Source organism: Stegodyphus dumicola, chromosome X1 (assembly GCF_044657685.1).
Source record: "Stegodyphus dumicola isolate Sdum_Otavi_A_Nest chromosome X1, ASM4465768v1".
In the NCBI taxonomy this organism is placed as follows: Eukaryota; Metazoa; Arthropoda; class Arachnida; order Araneae; family Eresidae; genus Stegodyphus; species Stegodyphus dumicola.
Genome location: NC_140780.1, coordinates 26894217 through 26914975, shown reverse-complemented (window position 1 = coordinate 26914975; position 20759 = coordinate 26894217). Strand labels below are relative to the sequence as shown.

Genomic DNA, 20759 nt, shown 5'->3' with positions numbered 1-20759 from the left:
ATAGATATTTGTACTGAAATAAAACTGATATTTTTCACGATTACAAGACTTCCTTTACTTTGTCTAAGGTGGTAAAAATAGTTTTTAACTACTTGCAAAGTTATCAAATGAACAGTTAAATTCATGCAAAAAGCAAAGCACTGAAAAATAAAAACACACAGAGTCATGTAAAAGATGTAAAACAAGCTTGCATTTTTGAACCAGTTGGAGTAGAACAAAATATGTGGTAGTTTGTAAACTTGGGTTTGTTGACTTTACTACTTAGTAGACTTCTTCTGCTATCTATATAACTAATTTGATAGTTTAAATTAAAAGTGATAAGAAAATATTAATTTGCTGACTTTTTACATTCTTTTAAAAAACTGCTGCATTCTTTAGCAAAAGGTGAGAGGAATTGGTTCTTCAGACCATCAATAGGAGGTATTGAATTATAGGTATCATATTAAAAAAGTGGATTTTGAATGCTCCAAAAGTGCTGGCACATGTTTTGTACGAGTTAAAGTATGTGAAGAATTGCCTGGTTATAAAGAATGATGAAGAATGATGATGTGATAGTTTTAAAATCAATTTGTATTAAAAAAAAATTGAATTAGTTGTACTGTCATTAGACTTATTTTGAAAGAATCTGCAGTGCCTTCTCCATGATTTGAACTCTGGGCTTGCCAATTGCCAGCTAGACCTACTTTCCAATTACACCAGAAAGCCATCCAATAAAGAGGGAGAAAATTCCATATATTCTACCCCCTTTAAAGGGAGGAGAGTCCGTAGTCACTAGATCTTAGTGTGACTAATTATCATCCACCACATTTTCATTAGGTTTATTTTGGACCAGGAAACATGTAAAAATTGACAGTGGCCTCATGAGGATTTGAACTCCTGACTTTCCAGTGGCTAGCCAGATGTGCTTTCCAATTACACCAAATATTTAAAAAAAAAAAAAAAAAAAAAAAAAAAACATATTTTGTATGGCAAATGAAATTTCATCTTCTCCCCCAATAATGCAAGTTGCAGAACTGTTCCCTCCTACCCCAAAAGATCATTAAGGAAAATGTTACTAATTCGAATATCCCTTTTAGAGGGCCTGTTTGGAAACTAGGTGCCATGCGGTCAAAATTATTGGTGTCTTGAAAGCTGTTTAATGAAGATAAGAAAATGTTACACACAAGTGACACAGCTAAGACAGTGTTTCCATAAGTTGAAAATCTTGCATCTGAAGAAGTAATTCTGATATAAATGATTTAGAAGCTATCAAAGAAAAATTTCAGAAGATAGAAGTTCTGAAGGAAATTACGGATCAAAAAGAAATAAATACTTGCTAAACTAGGTGATTACCATAGCTGAAGCTCTAATAGCAAATCTTGACTCAGTATCATTTCAGATATTGAAAATTACCTGTAGATTAGCAAATTTTATGAAAAAGTGTAGATTGAGAATCTGATTCTGAATAAGAATGAAGTGTGTAAATTGTTTCAGTTGTCAGATGATGAAGAGCTTTGTGTCTTGTAAATAGATGTTAGGTATCAATAATGTTAGCAAAGCATAACTGGTTGCATGTGGTTTTAAATGATAAGGTAATTTATTAATATGCTTGCACTTGGACTAGCCATAATTCCTCAAAAAGAACTGAGAATACTTGTATTAGATGTTAAGACTTTTCCAAATGATAAACTGCATGAAATAATTTTCATGTAGCATCTCACGGATTATGTTAACAGCAATAGTCAAGTTTGCAAGTTTCATAAAATGCTTTGTGTACTAGGAAGATAATGATTCAGAAGATTTATTGATTTCGTACCTCATTTAAATGTGAAATCAGTTTGAAAAGTTTTAAATATAGTGAATATATAAATGATCTGTTAATTTCAGATTCTGATAAATCAGAAGTTGTTATTCATGTTAGAAAGGAATTCAAAATTTATATTAAAAGTATTTAGAATTTAAGATTTATATGCAACTTTAGACAAAAGCTGCATATAAATTCCTTATAATGTGTTTAGAATGCTCTCTTGACCATTTTCCTTAAAGACTTATGTTGAGAAAGATTTAAGTCTTAAAAAAAGCAGATCGTAAACTGAGTGATACTCCTTATAAATACCCTCTTACAACATCATGAGATTCTGAGCAAGGTGAAAAATTTTACATTCTTTACCATTAACTGTGTAAGTGCATTGCTTTACTTGTGAATGATAACTCATCATGATATTTTGTACTTTGTGAATTGTCTCATTTAAGTCTGAAAGCAGCCAACCGATACCACTTGAGCTGGTCTGAAGAGTGTTCTTTATTACTTAAAAAGGCCACCAGTACTGAGACTGCTGTTTTATAAATCTAATAATGTTTTGATTACCGTTCATGTAGGTGGAGAATGGGAGGCTAACACACAAATTACATGTAAATTATTATGCTGATTAATAATCCTGTAATACAGGTTGATATAAAGCAATCTGTCAGTTACTGAGATAGAAATTTTAGCTTTGACAAAAGGAGTTGTCAAGATTTAACTGTGTAATGTAAATAAAATGTTAAATGTTCTTAGGGTGTGAAAATATTACTGTTTTTGACTTTAGTCAGTCAATTATTAAAGGCATATTAAATGAAAGTCATAGTGCTATCTTGAAACATGTTTCTCGAAAAAATTGGCTGAATTGTTTACCAAATGTTACCTAGATGGGGCAGTTAAAGACATGAGTGTAAGATATGTGCAGTTAAATGAGGTTGTTGATTATGAAGTTTTGCTTGAAAAGCTCAAGCATAGTTCAAGGTTGAATCTTGAAATATATTTCCACAAAAAATCAGCTGATTTGTTTACCAAATGTTACCTAGATTGTGCAATTAAAGGTATGAGTGTAACATAATGTGCAGTTAAACGAGAATGTTGAGAGAGTAATCACATTTTTACTCACTGGTTGTAATTTGATACTTGATGGTAATTTTTTTTTATCTTGTCTGTTTAGGCAGTGGTGTCCATTGCATTTATGAATGTGCTATTATGTGCTGATGAAGTCTCTAGCATCTTTTATTAAATAACATGAATGGGTTGCATTGACCTGTGTTTTTCATATTAGTAGAAAAGATGTTAGGTTCTATGGAGACATAAAAGCTTGTAAGATATTATTATCAAAGTTGTAACATGGTTGAGATATTATTTCCAAAATATTAATAAAAAGGGCATTAATTGTTACATTCTTATACAGTGGATTATAATAACTGCAAACTGTTCATTCTGCTTGTATTTTCCAGTTAATTTTCCTTTCCTTCGTACCCTTATTTTGTTAACATGTTTTTAATAACATATTTAAGTATTTTAATATATATTCTTATTTTCAGTTGTTGGAGGATTATTATCTGCTCATTTGTTATCAAAGAGAGCTGGTCTTGATGTTGATCCAGGTTGGCCATGTTCTGGTCCATTGTTGAATCTTGCTGAGAAAGTTGCTCGCAAATTGCTTCCAGGTAAAATTTACATATATGTACAAGAGGTGTGACAGATCCCTCAGTATGGCATGTGTAATGTTATGGGTAGCTGTATCAAAATTCAAAATTTTTCCCCTTAGAATTTTGTGTTAATCAGTGTTTGGATGTTGCTAATTATTCTGTTATGTGTATCTTTTCTATTCATATGCAGTGGGGAGAGTTGAACTATTTTTTTAGTTTTGCAATCTGCGTATGAAAAGGCTTGCAATTATATCAATAAAATAACATATGAATTAAAGGGCTGTTTAAGCTCTTGAAACAGGCTGATTCATCTGTAAAGTGCTCCACAGATTTTTTCAGAACAAGGATCTCTTTTTATAAATTAAACTGTTCTGAAAACCATTTTACTCTTTTTCCCTTTAAAAGCATTTTTTTTAAAACATAATGTTACTCCCAGCATAATTTAAAAAATACAATTAATTTAAATTTATACTGGTATTAAATTAATAGAAGGAGGTTTATATTTGTTATCAAGAATTCAAAGCTGTTAGAGTTTGAATAATCTCTACCATATTAACTAAAGATTAAATAAATGTTAGTACTCACATTAGTAAGATGGATGAGCGTGCCGGTTCTTTCATAGCTCTTCTATGTTTTGATGTATGCTGGTAAAAAGTGCAAGTCATAGTGTTTTTAAATCCCTGTTTTGTTGCTAAGACTGGAATGAGATGTCTATGGGTAGTTAATCTAGTAATAAATATCATAAAATATGACTTGGGGAAAATACAGGATAGACAATTGCCATGTGTAATTTATAAACTATGAGATTTTCAGCTATACTGGAGTGAATGCAGGTAATTTAAATTTTATTTTTTTATCATTTTTGGAAATGTAGGTAGGTCACAAGGGACCACAAGTTCCGCTTGAGGACCATGGTCCTTAATGGGCAGGCTTTGAGGAGCACTTGTAGTCCAAAGGATCTTGGGCTTAGGTTAATTATAGCCATGTGTTATCTTATGAGCTGCATGTTATATAGTTTTTCACTAATAAATTAATGCTGTCTCCATTCTGTTTTCTAATTACATCTTTTGCCTTTTAATTTTAACTTCTTCAAATTACTGTTATTTTTCTTTTCCTTTATAGAGATTTTAATCTGATTTATAGTTCAGAAAATTGTTCTCACTAGTATTTAATGAACCAATAATTCTGAGTGGCTGCACTGCTGTAGGAAGACAGCGTAGTTTTTCCCTTTTCAGTTTTGAATTTTTTCTCTGCTGCAAAGTGACATTTTAAAGAAATTTTTAATTATTAATGTCTTTTCTTGGCAGATTATGGTATTTTTTAATCAGCACGAAGTAAATATTGGTTCATTAAACTATGGGTTTCTGGGTACGTTTATGCTTCACTGGCGTAAATCTTGCCAAGCAGACTTTATTGGCGACAACACACGGTATACACATAAAACATGTTAACAAATATTAGTTCTAAGGATTTTAGATTTGAAGGCATAAACATTTTAATATCATTTAAAATTTTGTAAAAAGGCAATAAGTAAAGACAATAAATTTGTAAAACAAAATTAATTTAAGAATTTACTATGCGTTCTTGGTAAAGCATCCTGATTCACTGGTTCATATCACGTGACTCCAAGTGATCTCATCTCATGTAAACTAAGCTACAAAAATCTAATTCTCTCATTAATTTCAAGTTACCCAGTTATTAGTTCATTCTACAGTAATTTCTAGTTAAATCTTAGTATGGAATAAAAGTTTAAATGCAAGAATCATTTTTATTCGTACGAATAGCTTACTCAGAAATTATGTAAAACTGCAGTGCTTTACTTCGCTAGTGCATTCGCATTAGAATTGATAAATTTAACTTTGCCTTTTCTGTATTTTCGCCTTCGAATGAGCGGTGTGATTGCATCCTAATTGACTTAGCTACCGCAAATGGCCGTAGGGCATAAAATTGAACTATCTGGTAAAAATTCTATGCAATTTTGTGCCAGTATTGAAAAAAACAATTAATCGGATAAGAAATGGCTGTGACTTGTTTTGAAAATGAGGCGTAAAAGGTTACCAGCGAGGATATTCCGTTTGGCATCGGTTGTACCATTTTCGACAACTTTATCGCTTGCGCCGACAAAACGGAAAAGTACTGGTTTCTATTTTTTGAAATAAATCTCTGAACAATACTTGATCCTTTGATTGGAAATATTTCATCTTAAACACAAAGTTTAAAAAAGTAAGCTTGTGGCTTTTATTAAATATCTATTATATAATTTAACAAGTATTTTAATTTTTAGTTGATTAGAATGACCATGCAGATTATGTGCCGGTTATGATTAAAAGTGGGCCTGTAAAGAGGCAAAAAAATCTTGCAAATATGCATAAAAGTAAAATTGCAAGTCGAATAAAGATCAAAGTATTTTATTTAAAAAAAATTGGGTGCGTACAGTCACATTAGAGATTTAGTAGAACTCAAGGAAAGGATGGCATTAAGAGTTAGCAAATATTTTCAAAATAGAGAAAACAGATTAAAAGGTTGAATTTATGTCAGTTCTTAACCTTCCCCTTAATATAATTGGATTGAACAGTTTTGTATTTTTTCTCATTAATTGCATTTTTATTAATTTTTTTAGAGGAAATAAAAGATAATATTTTCTTTAAAAATTATTTCATAGTCAGAAACTCAACTATCTTTTTATTTGATCCACTTAATAAACACCTTTTTCATTTTCATTGAGATTTGACTATAACAAAATTAATCACTTTCATGCAAGACTGATCTAATTCCATTTTAGGCTTGTTAAGTTAAGGTAAAATTCATCTTTTCTTGAATAATGCAAGCTCTTATTAATCATTATCATGTCAGATGAGTTATCTTACAGCTTTATATAATTGGCTTTTAAATTGGATTGGATATTAGCCTTATGTGTGCAAACTATTGTTCAGTATCATATATGGGTAGTACTCCTTGGATAAATTTGCATCTAGACTTGAGAGGAAAAATATAACAATTTCCATATTTTATTCAGAAATTGCATAAAATTTCACTGTTGTTTTATGGGTAAATTCCATCAGATTAAAAACTGGTGTGTTTTATATCCATTATTTGGAAATAAATCTAATGTTCCGTTTCATCATGCTTTTTCATTGCACAGAGTATGCTCATAGGAATACTTATTTACAATTACACATCTTCAGAAGAGTGGGATCAAACATGCTCATTATATGTTTTAAATAAAAATTAATTTTGCATAATAAAACAAGCAAATCCAATTTACTATAGAAATTATGTAGGATGGCTGAAGCCTGTGTTTTAAAATTCTGTAAAAATAAATTACAAATAATAGAAAAGAATACCATCATAATACAGTGATGAGAAATATTAAACGAGCAGCTGTAAAAACTTATGCAGCTTGAATGATTTTGCAGCTGAGAACATGTACTTGCACAAGATTTTGCCATGCCTGATGTTGCTTCAAAGTGAAGAATTGCCTATTTCTAGAAAGAAAAAAATTAACTAAGAAAGTAAAAAATTGCATATTTAGTAGGGGAAAAGTTAGTATTATAATATTTTTAGATGCAATGACGAAATTAATAAAGGTACATGATCACCTGATTGAAATACAAGCTTAATGGTGATTTTCTATGCAGTGTTTTAGATTATGTTTGCACTACTTGCATTCTTCCAACTGCATGCTGTTTCTCATAATTCATCAAACCTTTCTCAAATATGTGTTCCACCTTCCGCATGCAAAATTTTATCCAGCTACTTATACAGTTCACGAAGTAATCTAAGCCATCCCTTTGCATTCCTTTCTGCATATGCTGAAAAAGTGGGTACAAAAATTTGCATGTTTCTGAGTAGTGAAGATGAACCTATTAGACTACATATACCACAAATTACCGTTCATTGGATGAATTCGCACAATGCACCTATTTTAAGTGTTCCTTTAGTTTTTCTTGCTGTTGTATTTACTTATGAGAAATTTGAATTTGTTGCATTAAATAAATTGCGTATTGTGCTAGAATAAAACTTTTGTCAATAATTATATGTTGTTAGTTTTTGTAAAAAGATGCAGCTTTAAATGTTTAGCCAGATTTTAGAACTCTATAACCTGATTTTGGAATACTTTTTGTTTAGGGATCAAGTACCTCTTGTCTTCCCTGCATGTTATTATTGCATAAGTAGTTTCTTCTTTGCATTGCAAAAATTAGTAAAAATACACTATTTATATAGTGTTTAGCTTTCTGCTGTGTGTTCTAAAAACTGGTAAAATGACAGACATGAACTTGTCAAAACATAAAGAAAATATATAGATTTGTGTGTGTGTGTGTAAATCCAGGGTAATGAAAAAAAGTGCATATTGTGATAAATTAAAAAAAATATATCTTTTAAGATGTAAATGACACTTGAAATGAAATGCATTTTTCCTTTTAGAACATATCTGTAGCTGGCTTTAATATTGTATATATTTATGCATATATATATCTGTATATATTAGAAAAAGCATCTAATGCTTTAAGATAGGATATATCTGAAAGAAACAGTAGCATACAAAAATAAGCAAAAGTACAAAAACAAGCATAATATAATGAAATATTGAAACAATAGCAGTGCAAATGTATATATGAAAATAGTAGTACTATAGAAAAATTTGATATAGGTCAGAAATATGGAAAATAGAAAAATAAAATTGAATAATCGAGCCCAGCATGACTGAGTAAACCATCAGTAAAAATGATGTATTAAGAAAAGGCACTTAAGATTAAAGCAAATATGAAAAAAAAAAAATATTATTGGCAAGTTGTAATAAAATGTTAAATACTTTGCCAAAATATTAATTTCTAAAAAGAAATATGTGAATTTAAAAATCATGTAAGTTTTAATGTAAATTTAAATCATTAAATTCACTTAAAGGAAAAATAACAACATTTTTTCTGTATCTTTTAAGTACTAAATTAGAATTTTAAACTACTAACCGTAAAAATCTTTCTAAAATACCTTCTTGTAGAGAGCATTCAATGGATATGTGCGTAATGATAGAAATGATAGTTTTGTTTCAAAAGTGAAAGCATTTTGCATTCAACCTTAATATAAAACATTTTTTCTTTCATTCAACTTTAATATAAAACTTTTCTGCATTCAATCTTAATATAAAATATTTTAATTAACTATCAGTGAAAGTTTTTTTAAGTGATTTAATATGAGTAAATGTTGATGAAATATTTCTGGGAATATGAGAAATTTCTTGGGATTGTTTCAACCTCATCAAGTTAAGAGAAGAAAGAAATTCTTACCTATTGCCATCCATTTTAGTAATGAATCAGAAAACATATTTTTCATAAAGACATGAAAAAATAACTTCAAAAACCAATAAAATCCCAAAATTTTCTTAAAAATATCAAATTGTTTTCAAACTATTATAATTTTCAAAAATGACAGAAAAATACAAAATTATAAAAATAGGAAGAGAAATTCAATTAAAGCCTGATTCAACGTTATCAAGAGAAGGTAGGTTAGATTTGATTGAATTCTTCCCCCCCCCAGGAAAACTAATTCATTTTTGTTCATTCATAATTAGATGCTGAACTATCTTAAATAATTTAATTATAATAGTTCATTAAAAAATTCTGAATGCCTTTTTGATTAAACATATTTCCATTATACAAAATAAAAATGTACAAATATAATTCCATATGAAATAAATTCAACATCCAGTTGATTCAATATATGTATCTATTTTTCTTCCACCTTTTTTGGATGTTGAATTTATTTCACATGATTGGAAATCTGTTTCGGGCGTTCAGAATTTTCAAATGAACTGCAGTCAAAGTCCAGAAATCCGCAAAGCTTGGGACCAGAGGTTGTGCGGATTTTAGGATTTGGCAGATTTCAGGACAGAAAATATAAATCATAATATTCTGACTAAAAGTACAAGATAAATAAGGCATATTAGGTACATTTAATTAAATTATTATATACATTATTGCAATAACTTATTATATGCATTAAATTATTATTACATATATAAATTGATTATATTATCCATTGTATTATATATACACAGCATTGAGGTTTGCCGATTTCACCTCATGCAAAGATTTCCAGTGTTGGAATCACTGTTGCTGTAAAATTTCAACAGCTTTTCTTTATTTTTCCGTATATCATACACAATCGTATCACAATTCCATACGATTCTGCTATAAAATGCACCTATCTCCATCCTTTGCAGAATTTGCACTTTTTGCATGACTGTCAATGCAACGTGTTTATGTTTTTCGATGCTGCAAGCAGTAAAATCATGAGTGTGTTTCTTATCTGTAATTGTATTAAAATAATCTGAAATTTAAAATATTCTTAATTTATCCACAAAATATCCAGATAAAAAAAAAGGCAGCACTAAATAATCTCGTGAAATAACAAAGCTTAGAAAATACAACGTAAATCGTGAACTTAAAAGAAGAGTTGAGTGATTTGTCTGCTTTCTTACCTCGATGCAGAGATTAGAGGAGAAAAAACTTTTATCATGTTGTCAGTAATGAGGTATTTCCATTATGACTCATTATTATTTGGTAATTATGATGTCATTATTCAGTATTTTTTCTTCGATATTTCATACTCAATGTTGCGGTTTCCGGAACCTATAAACTGAATGTTTATATTTTGAGAGGGAACGTAAATTTCAGGAGTTTTTCAAATTTCAGGTCGGCGGATTCTTGGTATTGGACTGTATTATAATTAAATTATTTAACATGGTTCATCAGCTAATTTTGGATAAATAGAAACGAAATAATTTTCTTGGGAGGTGGTTAAGTCAGTTAAGTCAGACTTTAATTGAATTCCTCTTCCTATTTCAGTAATTTTGTATTTTTATATTTTTTCATTGTTTTCGAAAATTATACTAGTTTTAAAACAGTTTGATATTTTTTGGGAAACTTTGGGGTTTTACTGGTTTTGAATTTATTTCTTCATGTCTTTGTGAATTAGGTTATAAATTTCTTACTTACATATATATATATATATATATATATATATATATATAATTTATTTCCTAAACAGTATTGATTAATTGATTATATTATCTCCTAAGTTTAATTATTATTTTACAGGATTTCTCTACAGTAATTGATTTTTACTCCAAATTGAATTGACTAAAATGCTTCATGAGAATAAGTTCTTTGAGTAACAACTATTCGCGGAAATATTTGGCCTGACTAGAATTGCCGGTTTGGCTTTAACTTATAACTCGAGTAAAGACGAAACACTTTCATATTTACGTATTTTTATCAATTATTGATCATTGAACGGGAGTTGGTTTGTTCCCCTTGAAAAGTCAACTAATTTCCGATCAATGACAATAATTACATGATTTAATTTTTACTTTTACAATTGTAATATTATTCTTCGTGATGATTTAACTCCAGTCCCCGTTAAAACATTATTAACATTTTGCTTTCAAATTACTTCAAAACATCTTTCAAAATATAACTTACCAATATGGATGCACACCTTTAAAAAAATTCTACTTTAATTAAACTTAGGAGATAATATAATCAATTAATCAATACTGTTTAGGAAATAAATTATTATTAACTAACTTTGCAGCAATTGCGCAAGTAATAATAACTTGTATTCGCACTAAATGGATTTAAGTTCATACAACATTATATATATATATATATATATATATATATATATATTTTCTGAATTTCATTTACATGGTATAACTGATCTGAAACTTTGTGATATTGCGTGTATGTTAGCTTGTGATGTTACATCATCACTGACCAGCATCACCAAATCCAAAGTTATATTAACCACTAGCTCTGTTACACTTCGTAAGGGTTTAACTTTGTTTTGAAATAATTTACTTGATTTTGAATATATCAAGTGCTGATTTGCAAAGTTGAATTTGGAGAGCCTTACTCTGAAGTCCTTCATTACGTTGTTTGCTTTGTCTCGTGCTCTTTTAGTGCAGTTTCCTCTCTCGAGCATTTTTCAGTTCATTGGTTGTCCTCAGATTCTTCAAACACTTGGCTTCCAGATACCTCCATAGAATAAAGTTGTAAGGTGAAAAATCAGGGGAATGAGCTGACTATAGAATGATGTCTCAAAGGGGCATTGGATGCCTTAGAAACATTTCGCATAACATGTTAGTACACTTTTTATATATGCTATGGCACTATCCTGTTAAAATGATACAGAAGTTTATTTCCTGATAACATAGGAAACAAAATTGTAAACCTGCTTCTTTCCAACTCTGTAGTAAAATTTTCCATAATGTGTATTGTTGTTATGTTATTTGCATGTTAGATCTGAGAGTTATTTCTGCCACACCCTGTTATTCTCATGTACTATTTTTACACAAACAGTATAGTGAATATATCAAACAAAGAGCAGCACAGGTAGCATTTGTGTGATTCCCGATATAGAAGGGCAACCACAGGCATACAAGGGTGTTGGGGAGTTGTAGGTAGCTGTTTGATGTTTTTGATCTTTTTGAAGTTTTGATGTAGAAGCAGAGAGAATAGGTAGTGAAACAGAATAGTCAGTTTGGTATACTGTGTTATGCTTTTAGTAAATAAATTTAAAATGCTTATGCATGAGTTATGAATGTTTATATATTTCAGCTTTCAATACGAAAACTGGCATGCCATATGGAACAGTCAATTTGCTGTATGGAGTTCCTCCTGGTGAAACACCTATTACTTGTACTGCTGGAGTTTCTACCTTTATAATTGAGTTTGGTACATTGAGCCAGCTAACTGGTGATCCTGTATTTGAGAATGTGGCTGTGAATGCTTTAAATGCTTTGTGGCAAAGGCGATCGCCATTGGGATTGGTGAGTGGGTTCATTTGTATCATAAATTATGTTATTTCATTTACTTGGTCAAAGTTTATGTTTATACTTTTTACTGAAGCATATCTTGTTAAACACTTTTTGTTAAAATAAGAGTGAAGTCTATAAGATACATGAGATCTCTATCATAGTATCGTATTTGTAACAAAATTTTAGTTCTGAATCAGTTAACTGAGCAGCTAAGTGACTAAACTGGAAATTTTTATTCAAATTTTATTCTTAATCACATATTTCATTAAAATAATATAAAAGTATGTGAACCTCATGTTCATTTTTGAGGATGTGTGTGAGGGTTTTTTTAAGGTTTCCTAACATGTATACTATTTTTATTGTCATCATTATTAATATTAGTTTTGTTCATAGTGAAATGTGTTAGTGGTCTTAGTGAAAAGATTTTAAGGATTTAACCCCCACATATATTATTAATTTGAACTAGTTTCTGCCAGGAGGATCTTTATAAAGGATTGTTCATAGAAGGTAAAAAGTTTAACTTCATCAACAGTAGAATTATGAAAATTTAAATAGATGAATGTATCAAGCATGGAAAAATTTTGAGACTGTACTCTGTGAAAATTTTTATTCTGCTTTTTGAGTGAGATGCTATACTTAATTCATTTCATGTTGAATAGTTTGATTAATGAAACCTGCAGGAATCACATGGCACCATGCAGGGATCACATACACATGTGGCATGTTTAAAACATTAGGTGTAATAAATGTAAAAAATTAATATGTAACTTTGTTTATTTGTTTGAATACCGATTTCTAAGTAAAATATCTGAATAAAAGAATATTTAAAAATTTGTATCCAAACTAAATGTATTGTCTTCCAAAATTCATTATTTCATGAGATGTGATCAAAATATGTTTTCTAGTTGCATTTGAAGACAATGTATTTTTATTAACTTTCCTTTAATTTACCTCGGTGAAAAAGGTGATTTAAATGTGGTAGAATATCATAGATTCCCCCCCCCCTCTCACCCAAAATGTATTAGCATTTAAACATTGTAAAAAAGCTACACAAATTAAGTTTATTTACATTACTTAGTTGTTCTTTTAATTCCTAGTGCTTTAAAAACTGATCTTGTTTCAATGATAACTATAAATGATACAATAACCATAAACCTTAAATGGAATAATAGGACTAATTTTATTATTAAAATAATTAGTTTTTGTTTATGATGTTTAGATATTATTTCTCTAGTAGTAATTAAATAAATAATAATTAACACAAATAAAATTACCAATCAAAGTATGTCCCACCAGTGACCAAGTAACCGAATTTGCTACCGAGTGTTTATCATTGTTTGCTGTGTTGGTTTCAGTTTATCAAACAGGCTGGTTTCACGTGGTTTCGTAATCCTTCGAGTTAGTGTAAATGTTACTCTTTCCCTTAGAAAGTTCTAGAAGGCTGACTCACTTGACAGACAACCTTGAAGTTTTGTGTCATAGTTAACCATCCAGCTATTTAAATCAAAGGAACATAGATGCAAAAAAAAAAAAAAAAAAAAAAAAAAAAACATTTATGTAACATCTTGAAAAGATATCGTTGCTTTATGTTAGAGATAAGATCATGTGCATTACAAGTAATTTTTTAATTTACAGGCAAAGATCAATATGTTGTGATCAGCAATGCTCAGCTGGAGTAGTATTCTTAGCTTAAGAAAGTCGATTATTAAAAAAGTTATTGTATCGGTACTCTTTATTAGCATTTATAAACATTATTTTGTACCCAAACGTGATAAAGAAATTATGAATCTCTTACTATATAATAGATAAGTTTTTAAGTTATTGATCATTGTAATACGAAGTACAGTAGCATCAGTTTTATTATATCATATACTTATGTATACAATAACGTGTGTACAAATGTTATTGTTACATGTGTTATACAATAATACATGTATCAATAACATATGTGTGCAAATAAAACAAATGTGCAGCAAAAGCTTTAAGCTGTACATGTTGTGTATATTTGTCTACATCTAATATAAAGTTAAATTGTGAAGAGTTGTAGTAATGTACAAATTGCAGCCCACTATATGTAATTTTTTTAAAAAAAATTGAAAATGTAATATACTTTTTAATATTTTGATATTTCTCTATTTATGCTATTTCACATTCAAAAAGAAAATGCATAAATAAATGTCAGTCTTTAAATTGTATTTAATTACTTTTATTATCATTTATTTATCTGAAATAAAATTTTATCCATCTGTATATACTTACTATCTGAATTGGGAAATGTATTATTTTTATTCAAGAAAAGGAATAAACTGTTTGTGATTTTTTTAAAACTTAAATCCATTTTTATTTATTTAAATTTATTTTAAGAGTTTAATTGTGATATGAAGTTTTCAGACAACAACTTAATTTTATTATTATTATTTTTATTTTTAAGCTTCAGATGTACTATTAGTCTTGATTCTAATTTTTTTTTTTTTTTTTGTATGTGTCGCCTTTGAAATAAAAGGATGTTATTAGCGTGTACTATTTTTCAAGAAATAATATAGTGAATATTAAAAGAAAAAGTATGAATGTTGCCTCCAAATGCTGTCACCATGTTTTATTTTAAAGAAAGAATATAGTGAGTATAAAAACATGGGTATTTAGGTATTAGCCCAACCACCTTATTAGATGCTGCCAAATTTTTAGAATGTGCCAAATTCTGACAGCCATGCACATGACAGTTGTTCAGTTTCAATTAGCAGCATTGCTTTAATCATGTGCATTCGCTTTGTTGTATTCCAAGTTCCAGGGGGTTTTAGAGACAAACCGTGATATTTTTGTGTCGTGTCAGTTTTTAAATATTGTGGGATTCACATCCAAGGAAAGAAATTATGGTAAAATCTGCAGAAATACATTGATTTGCTATAAAATTACTAAAGGGAACAGCTTTGAATCTGTTTTTAGTGACAGCCATGAAATTTCCACCATAACCAAAGAAATAAAAACCTATTTGTATACTTGTACTAAAGTATCTTTGTTGATTGAGTTTCAGGATAAATACATTATTTGAATGCAAAACATATAATAATGAACTTTTGTGCAATTATTAAGTTATACTTTTTCTTCTGTAAAAGGCTACCAAACTACACTAAGGTGGTCACACTAATATTAAATACCAAAAAATGTATGGCAACATGTAATCCTCTATCAAGAATTCTAAAGCTATGTTGTTTTAAAATCTTTTATGATTCTGCAGTTGAACTTTATGTGGCGTAACTTTGGAGAAAGTGATGTTTAATAAATAAACTTAAAGACAAATTAAAAAATGTTGTGTTAGTCATCTTGTTGAAAAAACTGAACACTGATAAAATGAGAAAAGACTAAAAAATTTAGGAAAATGTGTGGTGACTTTTTACACTAGTTATGTACTTGATTTTGATTACGACAAGCACCATACAACCAAGAAAATATCTCTGCTGTAAGCTTTAATTAGGTGATGAATTACATGTGTAACGGAATAAATGCAGATTAATATTAAACAAGTTTGCATCGATTTACATAAGTATGCATAGGTATACGATACTGACTATTAAAATTTGGTTCTGAAAATAAACCAAATTTTACAATCCCCCCCCAATGGCGGGGCCTTCAGCCGACTTCGGCTTGGCCACTACTAAGACCAGAAGTGGTGTTCACTTTATTATGGAGACATCTAATAGGTAGGCCACCTTTGCCTCCTATGAAGGGATGGACAGTTACAACCATGGCTTCTTTGGGATTCGAACCCAGGCCCTTAGGTATCGCTGTCGGCTTCCCTAACCAGTATACCGTCCGAGCGGCAAAATTTACAACTTTAGAGCATGCAGTCAGATTTTCTTCGACCAACTGAAATGGCTTTCTCCATGTGTAATGTGTATATGAGCGATCTTTCCTTAGAAAAGCCTTCACGAAGGTATATCTTCTTAAGAACAAAGCCCTTAGATATTTTGCTATTAATTAGCCACACTAAGGCATGGCATAGTGTTTTTAGAATTTCCATGAAAAGTCAATTTGTTAGACCCTGTCTGCCAATCTGGGCAAAGCAGAGTATAATTAGGTTGTCCACATATTCGAATGAACCAGATGAATCGAATGGTACTTCTATACATTTTTGCAATATGTCCTAGCTTAAGACAAACGAAGCAAAATCTTTTGCATATAACTTGAGGTTTCCTCACATTTAGTCATCATGGGGAGGTTTTCTCACATTTAGTCATCATGGGAGCTTTCCTATAGTCTTTACTAAAATATGGACGATAAGAAAAAAATACATTTAGCCTCTTTGTGTGTAGACGAAATAAGAGCTGAAGCAGAAGGAATATTATTTCTTGCAGTATTAATTTCCATTTTAACCTTAACTTGAGTTCCAAAACCTGAATGAGCCAAATTTATCATTTTCTCACCATTAACTTCCTGTCTCAAAAATTTCATGAGCTTCTCAAGGGATCCCTGACCGTTTTCAGCAATCTCGTTGCTACCATTAGGAACGTTGGACACTCAGTATTTTTCCTAAGTTCTCAACACATCTTCAGAACGATAAGACTCTCCAAAAGGAGACATGAGCCAAATTCATCATTTCCTCATCATTAACTTCCCTTCTTAAAAATTTCATGAGCTTCTCAAGGGATCCTTGACCATTTTCAGCAACCTCATTGTTACCATTAGGAATGTTGGACGCTCAGTATTTTTTCTAAGTTCTCAACACATCTTCAGAATGATAAGACTCTCCAAGAGGAGACAAGAAATCTGCAAACTTGTCTTTAGATCGTCCTAACGTATCTTAAAACTCTACCATGTGGTTCCAGTTGATTGTATATAAAGTAATCAAATCTGTACATTTTCTACCACTTACATCGTTTTTCATTACCATTGTGAGTGAGTAATTCAGGAACATACACATGTACTAACAAATCTTCTCTGCCAAATTTTTCTTTCAATAATATATCCCTTTGGGTTGATTCTGAGAAATGGGGAAAACTTTCTATTAAATTGGCAGCTCGAGACCCAGGAGTAATCACCTAAATCAAATCAAATATTGGAATTTATCTTCAACCGGTATCTCTTCACTGTCATGAATTCTGGAAAACTGACTCCAAAGTGTCAAGAAGGATTTATATCTCCCTTAAATCTCTAAATTTCCAGTTTTGGTAACCAATTGTTTCAATTACATGGTGACTGAATTGATTTGTCATCAGAATTTTTTTAAATTTTAATTTTTGACCTCTTACTTGAAAGAAAAGTACTGTCATCAAATCAGCATATTCTAAAATGTGTATGTTTTATAGTATTTATCATATAAAGATCTTGTATTTTACTAAATTTCCATATTGTAGAGTAACCAAATTATGTGAAGAATGCTGACGTAAAAGAAACCAAATGGGTAAAATTCATCCTAAAATATTTTGAGTTTATTTATGATGTGAAATAGAAAAATAGACTTTGAAAGAAACAACAAATTGTGATGACTGGTGCCTCGGTGTGCAAGTGTGCCTCAGAAGGCAAGAAGAATGTTTTTTTAGCGCAACTCTCATAGCTGGCCTGATCTTGAAGACATTTTTAACACTTACCATATTATGTCATGTTTCCTCAATTGAGAAATAAGTTTAATCAAAGCTTGAATTTTATGTTTATAAATTCATTTCTACTTAATATAGCATTGTTATTATTTGAAATTTATATCTACATTTATGGTTGTGTTTATTGTGTGTATAATGTATATGCATGTACTTCTTTATATGTAAGGTAGGCAATCATATCAATGTCCAAGATGGGAAGTGGACTGCCCTTGATTCTGGTATAGGTGGTGGTGTTGATTCTTACTTTGAGTACTTAGTTAAAGGTGCAATACTGTTTCAAGAGCCAAAATTTATGAAAATGTTCAAAGGTGAGAAAAATTAATGTTAATCTCATTTAGTGCTAATGGTAAATTGCATTCACATTATAAGAGTTTTTATTATGTTTACTTTTATAATTAAAGCTCTTTATTATTATAATTTTTAAAATAAAATATGTGACCCTGATTTAATAAAGAAATGTGTTACGAAGTGTTTTGCGAAAAAATTAAATCATGCTGAAATGTGTTCCCCCCCCAAACTGCTATTTGTTTAATTTCGGAAACTAATTTCCATTTATTTTTTATACGTTATTGTATTCTTTCTCAGAATGGCAAGCAGTTTTAGACTCATTTTCTTTGTCTTCTCTTTTATTTACCATTCCCATTGCTACCAGGTGCATTTTAAATTCTTCTACTTCAGAATCTGCTGATTATCTTTTGCTCCATTATATGTGGATCTCTCATGTTTGTTATTCCCTAAGTAACAATGAAAGTTATCTTGCTAAAGCATATAAGGTTTCCATAACAATGCACTGAGTTTTCTGTTTAAAACTGTTCACCACCCAGTGAAAAACACCATTGCAACATCCATCCAATAGTTTTCCTGAACATGAATGTGAAAGCATCATGGTGCACTTTTTTGTCATGGTTTTTCTTTGAAAAATAATATAAAGATAAATAATGTTAAGATATCCCAGCTTCAACCACCCAGATGGTATAGTGGTTAGGGGAGTCTAAATGCGATACCGAAGGGCCTGGATTCGAATCCTGGAGAAGGTATGGATGTAAAATTGTTCGTCCCTTCACAGGAGGTAGCAGTGGCAGCCTATTAGGTGCCTCCACAATAAAATGGCCACCACTTCTAGCCTTAGTAGTGGCCAATGTTGTTACAGGCAAGTGCCTGCCATTGAAAAAAAAAATCCTAGCTTCATATGTGAATACTGTTTTCATCTTTTATTTCAGTGTTTGTTGTTATCAAAGTTCTGATGTGTGATTAGCATTATCAGTTTTCAATAACAAAGTCTGAACTTTGTTTTCTTTTCCTGACTAGTTAAGCATTTGTGGAAGCTTATAATTCTGTCTTTCTAGTCATGTGATATGTACTTTCATTGTGATAATCTATTCTTTTTCATGAAGTGTTATACACTTCTCTGCTTACATTAACCCCCTGAGTGGCATGAGTTTTTGAATCTGTCATGAAGACCTGTATTTAGACGGCATTTATTAGCTAAATTTGTGTGATTATTTATTTTAGTCTCTAATTTCATAAACTTATATTCATTAAGATCACATTTACATTATTAAAGGAAGTAAAAAACCAAAAGATCTTAAATAGTAAGCTAATATGTATCAAGTGACAAAAAATGTCATGACCAGATAGCTGGTTATGGTGCTCACAGGGTTAAAGAGACCAGAACTGATGATTGATTGATAAAGCTTTTACACCATAATTTCACATGATGAAATTTTGCTGACATGTTATAGAAATTTTAAGTTAAAGAAATTTTCTTGTTTTTATGTTTTGCAAAATTTTTGTTTTATTTGTTTAAGTTAAACTAGTTTTTGTTACTTTAGTGAATCCTCAGTAGAACTGAAAAACTAAAACATATTTCCAGCTTTGTTGTCTTGTTTTCATGCATATGCTTCCATTTGGTTTGTTTATTGCACATCAGGTGGGTGATTGGCCTAAAGTTCATTAAACACTAGTAATTTGACCTTGGTTCTCATCCCAGCAAACAAGTTGGCTGCATTAGGATTTTTTTGCTCTTTGTTCCATGTGAGATTTAAATATGATTCAGTTTTCTTCAGTAAGTCCTTAACAAAAGGATGTAAGAACTGTTTCCTTGTTAGATAGATGTTCTTGCAAACTTTGCCTAGCCAACCTGTCACTTTTAATTTAAAACTTGCTGTATGGTTGAAAGTTTTATTTACATTATAAACATTATCAAATATTAAGAATGACTTTAATATTCGATAATGAGTCTTTGACTCTATTTGTATTCTAACATCGCCATAACAGATTAGCCCACCAGTAGCCAGGCGGTAAAGTTGCTGAACATAGGCAGTTTGGTCCAAGACATTCCTGGCAATCAGACTGGCTGGATGTGTGCTTTTGTGATTTTCCCCATGTGAAATTATATGCAAGCTAGTTTTCCTTAGAAAGTCCTCCACAAAGGTATCGCTTCCCTAGACAGATAACCTCGATTGTGTTACCTTAATAAAACCAAACCAAACCTAATAGAGATCTGCCATCTTTTGCGGCCATATGAGCCCTGGCGCTGGTTCTGGGTGTATGTTATCAGTTATTCTTAATTCAGAGAGCACTAAATGTAATGTTTTGGCCTATCATTAACAATATCTGTTTTCACCATATAGAAAGAAATTTCATTTCATCAACATTTCTTAGCACATTTAACTTAAATCTAATCATCGCCAAGCATAATATCAACATTAAAGGTTGCCATGCTCTTCGTTATGCAATTACTAACATAAAAAAAATTTTTTTTAGTCTTCGCTATATGATTCATTCCTTACTCAAGATGTCATGTGTTGATAAGCATCTGATGAAAGCAAAATATAATAAATAATAATTCACCAGGTTAGCGTCAGTGATATAAAATATTAGTAGGTGTAAATTCAAAAATGTATTTATGT

The 20759-nt window shown here is 30.4% G+C and overlaps 1 protein-coding gene across 1 annotated transcript in view; it reads left to right on the top strand.

Moving 5' to 3' along the window:
- The window catches only part of LOC118186163 (ER degradation-enhancing alpha-mannosidase-like protein 2), a 63038-nt gene that overhangs the window by 16858 nt on the left and 25421 nt on the right, over positions 1 to 20759 (top strand). Inside the window, exons 3-5 of the mRNA XM_035356224.2 lie at positions 3328 to 3453; positions 12054 to 12265; positions 18014 to 18155. Coding sequence (XP_035212115.2) covers positions 3328 to 3453; positions 12054 to 12265; positions 18014 to 18155 — 480 coding nt within the window. The remainder of the gene's footprint in view (positions 1 to 3327; positions 3454 to 12053; positions 12266 to 18013; positions 18156 to 20759) is intronic.